Below are 4,734 nucleotides of genomic sequence, written 5' to 3' on the forward strand. Positions count from 1 at the left end.
ATTTACATACGTATTAATTAAATTATTATATCATTATTAATTCTAATAGATAACAGGAAATCTGTGTATTTATACACATTAAAATTCAATTTAATCGTATGATTTTAATTATTCAACCCTCTCAAATATTGTGATAATCACGGAAAATATTAAAATCGATACGAGAGAAAAAATATCTCGATAAGACATCGATAGGTAGTCCATTTCGGTAAGGTACACTTCGATAGTTTGCTATACGCTTTCATATACAGTGCACGTATGCGAGAGAACTGCATTGCGATATTAAAATGAAATGTTAAAATCTAGAAAAAGTACACGTTTAAATTTTTCTTTGTGTATAGAATGAATATTATATCCCGAATAGAACTATGGTCTATTTGTAGAATTGATGAATCGAAGGAAAAATATTTATTTCGACGATTCATCCATTAGAAAGATGAAAACATGTAACTATACTTGATAAATATTTTGATATTTTCGATAGAAGGGATAGAAAATTCTTAACTGAATACATAAAATTTAAAAACATTTGAAAAAGAAACGCATATATATTAAATCGCAACATTCTCAATGGAGTGAAATTCTTATCACCCTTTTCTATCAATAGTATAACACGAAAAATTATCAGGATGCATAGTTATCTATTTGTTTACGAACTCAAGCCAACAAACGTGATTTCTATCGCATTCAGTTTTTATTTTATGATCATGAATATGTGATATAGTGGTATATTCTTTTGCTATATCTATTCAAAGCACACAGTATTAATATAGTGTTTGACATAATACATTACGAAATTAATTTTGTATATGCATTGATAACAACGTATTTAGTGATATGCTTCTTGCACATTATGTTCACCGTTTTTTGTACAACAAAGTAAACAAGTGACAAGAGAATCAAGTTATATAGATTTCAATTTCTATAGCATAAATAATGTAGATGTGATGAGTTTGTTTCTAACATAGTTAAAATTATGTTTTCATAAAACTAAATACAGTTTACTAATTAACAACAATGAATGAAATGAACACAACAAGTGCTGTAAATTCTGTAACAACCAGCACGCTGTTTGACAGTATTAAAAATTTTACCACCACCATGGCAAGTAACATATCAAATGAAACATCTGAAGCATACATGTATTCTACAGAAGAAAATGGAACTACTCAACAATTATGGAATGTTTCTAAGGCTATAACATCATTGCCTAATAGTTCATTAGTTTCTTTTGAAACTTCAAGCACCAATATATACATGTCTACAACAACAGAAGTTTTTGATGAATTTGGCCCACCAGATGGAATAGAATATATTTTTGTACCACTTGGTGTAGTGGTTTTTGTTATTGTATTATCAGCTGTGGTATGGGTAGTGATATCACTTTTGTATTTAAATCATAATCTTCTTCTAACTTACATTTGCAGAAATAAAAAAATAAAATCAAAATATTCAGCAAATTATAATGGATTAATATTTCTACATTAGGTATTATTACCTTTTCGTAGTATAGTTTGTTTGTTCGTCAGTTGATGTTATAATGAATACAAAATTTTGTTACTTTACTAGCTTTTCCTATTAAAAGTAAATTCTTTTATCCTTAAAAGTTAGATGATTTTTTAGTACTCAACACAATGCAAATGTTTTAACAATATATATATATACTTTTAAAGGTAATAATTATCTCAAGAAAAAGAAAATTGGAACGTTTAAGACACAGACTTATGCCAATGTATAACTTTGATCCTGGAGAAGAAGAAGAAGATGACTGGGAAACTGAACTATTGGAAGAATGTTATAATAATCATCAGAGACGTGTATCAGCAAGGATATCAATCCATGGATACAGAAGAAAATGCTGAACTCTTTGGAAATCATTGACAAAGCATTTATGATAGTCTTTTAAAAACTTTGTATTATCTACAACTGTCGTAGATTAAAAATCACAGTATTAGATTTATATATTTATTTCATGTTTGAATAGTTTGTATATATCTCTCAATTCAAAGGATAAAATCCAAGTTCATAAGTTTTATATTCAAAAAGATATTTCGAAACATGTTCAAGTATTAGAATTGATTTATTATAAAAATTTCATGATAATATAATGATAAATTTACTTTACTTGTTTCAATATGACAATATCCATAAAATGGATTTATGCTTAACAATTTCATGATAGAAAGATAAAGAGATTAAAATGACTGACTTCATTTTATCATTAGTGTTCATTGTATACTGTTCATAACAGTTTTTCATAAATGTAAAATTAGTTCTATGTGCTACAATTGCAATTATGTATATTTTTTTTTCCTTTCCTTTGAAGATATATTAATGAAATCAAATCTTAACCATGCAATTGAAAGTTACACTTTTATATCACTAAACATTCAAATTTTGTTTTGCTTGTATCGAATATTCAAGTTTAACTTTAGAGAGTAAGAAAGTAGGTGATCAATGTACAACAAGAAAGTAACACATTTTCAAGTATTATCAAATATTTCTTTCCAACCAAGTAGTTACTATAAAGAAATACTATCTAATAATCTTTATTGTTAAATTTCGGTTTTCTACTTTAATTATTTACACGATAGTATTAAAGGGTTACAAATTAAATAGTATTAAATTAAGTATTTAACTTATAATTTTTAAGATTCCAATTAAAAATTCATCAAAATGTGTTTATAGCATTGTAATCTAGTAAACAAACTCAGAAGTACAATTTTAACTAGAATATAAAGTGTATTATTAATGAAAAATATGTGTATATAATACAACAATTAATAAGAGAGTCATTTAATAAGTTTATTTACTTTAATACAAATTGGACATTCACACATATGCTTGTTTCAAAGACGTTGGTAATGTTCCTTTGTTCAAAATTAAAAAAGAATATTCCTTATACATGATACACACAAGAAGTACTTTACCCTTTTTTTCTATTTCTTACAGTATTAGATCTGTATGAAGTTTTTGGCTTTATGAATTACAATACAAAATACACTGGAGCAAAAGAAGTAACACATATGTATATGATGTAATTATACACCATACACCTTACAGTTAACCAAAGTCTTCTTATTAATTCCAAGTCAGTTTATGAGATCTGAATCTTTAAATTAAAAAATTTTTTTTATTAAGTTACTTACACATTTCATTTTGATACTTAAAACATAATAATTATAATAGTAATAAAAACGTATGAAGTAAATACTATGAAGAAATATTCTACAAATTTTCAACCCAAATCTCTGTGCATTTCTTTCCTTTTCTGCAGATATAGGAATTATAAATTATATTTTCATACACCTTCCTTGGAACTTATGTTACCACTTTACTATTTTAATCTGTAGATTATGATATAAAAAGCAAACTTAAAAGTTTTAAATTTATCAGAATTTTAAAAACTTTCAAAGAACAATTCTGATACATTGAATTTATTTTTTTACATTCAATTCTCATCCTCTTCCTCTTCTTCCTCCTCTTGATCGTCTTCTTCTTCTTCACCAGTACTTTCTGGTTTCTCTTCTTTCTTTTTAGGTCTACCACGACCTCGTCCTGAAGGAGTTCCTTTAGGTGAACCTTGCTAAAAATGCATACATATTTTTAAACTCAATCTTCTTACTAGCTTTTATATTATAAATAAACTACTAGTCATTTTATTACAAATAAATAATGTTTCTTAGTTATTAATCAATACAGTAAAACAAGGAAATAATGCTTATCAATGATTTTTATAAAGGATCTACTTTTCTCTGATAATGAATATGTTTCTTAATTTAGCCATTTCTCATATTTTGGCTTTCAATAAGAATTGAGAAAATTAAAATATTAATTAACTCAAACCTTTTTTTTATGAGAACCTTTTGGCCTTCCTCTGCCTTTTTTGACTGGTACAGGCGATGCATCATCTTCAGTATCAGATTTTGCAGAACGTACTGCATTATTTTTATCTACAGAAGATCTACCTCTTTTTTTAGATTCTTTCACAGCATTTTTATCTGTTTTTGATGGTCTACCCCGCTTTTTCTTTTGTTCTTCAACAACAGGTGAATTATCGTCTGACATTATTAATATTTTATACCACTGCACAATTAAAAAAACAATATTTGTTAGAATATAAATATTAAGTTAAGCATGCAAAACATTTCATAACATAAAGAGGTTTATGTTATACAGTAATTTTATAACTATTAAGTTATAATGTGAAATTTTACAGATTGTTTACAGAAGGAAATTAAAAAAAAAGGGTAAAAAATGAAAATAATTTTGTAAGTATAAAACAAGCATACTCGTAAATAATTAAAAATATGTATTTCTTATAAATAAATGTGTGAATCTTAGCTGCAAGCTTCAATCTCACATTATTATAATACTTTGAAATCGTATGCGAAATATAAACACTCCTATGGGGGAAAATATGGAAAGTATTGTATGGTTATCGATTTTCAAACTTTCTCATAAAAGTTGTTTAATTTCAATTTCCAACAGCAATATGATAACCCTAGAGACAAATCTACACGTTTTGTTGCAAATTGTTAAAAAAAGAATTAGCAATACTAATTGTGTTTCGTAAAGTACAACAAATTACGCGCCTAATGCATTCATATTGAATATCGTTAAGCGGCAGTTTCGCGACCAGTTAATTGCGATCGAACACAATAATTATGCATAACTAAAAACACCTAAAATTTTAATGTACATGTATATAAATAAAATATTACTACTTATAAC

At 26.3% G+C, this 4,734-nt stretch overlaps 2 protein-coding genes across 2 annotated transcripts in view; one reads left to right on the forward strand and one right to left on the reverse strand.

Annotated features, from left to right (window-relative positions):
- The first annotated feature begins 1,011 nt into the window (after window positions 1-1,011).
- LOC108576340 (uncharacterized protein C3orf18 homolog) lies at window positions 1,012-1,862 on the forward strand. The gene is made up of 2 exons (XM_017939306.1): window positions 1,012-1,371; window positions 1,674-1,862. Exons 1-2 carry the CDS (start codon window positions 1,018-1,020, stop codon window positions 1,860-1,862), a joined length of 543 nt encoding a protein of 180 aa, XP_017794795.1. The 5' UTR covers window positions 1,012-1,017.
- Window positions 1,863-3,451: 1,589 nt separating this feature from the next.
- LOC108576339 (high mobility group protein I) overlaps window positions 3,452-4,734 on the reverse strand; it is a 1,894-nt gene continuing 611 nt past the window's right edge. Inside the window, exons 2-3 of the mRNA XM_017939305.1 lie at window positions 3,847-4,086; window positions 3,452-3,586 (exon numbers count right to left, since the gene is read on the reverse strand). Of these exons, the coding sequence (XP_017794794.1) occupies window positions 3,452-3,586; window positions 3,847-4,068 (357 nt within the window). The 5' untranslated portion in view covers window positions 4,069-4,086. The remainder of the gene's footprint in view (window positions 3,587-3,846; window positions 4,087-4,734) is intronic.

Source organism: Habropoda laboriosa, unplaced genomic scaffold (assembly GCF_001263275.1).
Source record: "Habropoda laboriosa isolate 0110345459 unplaced genomic scaffold, ASM126327v1 scaffold387, whole genome shotgun sequence".
NCBI lineage: Eukaryota > Metazoa > Arthropoda > Insecta > Hymenoptera > Apidae > Habropoda > Habropoda laboriosa.

Coding starts and splice junctions, on each gene's coding strand:
- LOC108576340 (XM_017939306.1), top strand. CDS start 1,018: ATGAATGAAATGAACACAACAAGTGCTGTAAATTCTGTAACAACCAGC. Junction 1,372..1,673: donor TATTATCAGCTGTGGTATGG/GTAGTGATATCA, acceptor ATACTTTTAAAG/GTAATAATTATCTCAAGAAA.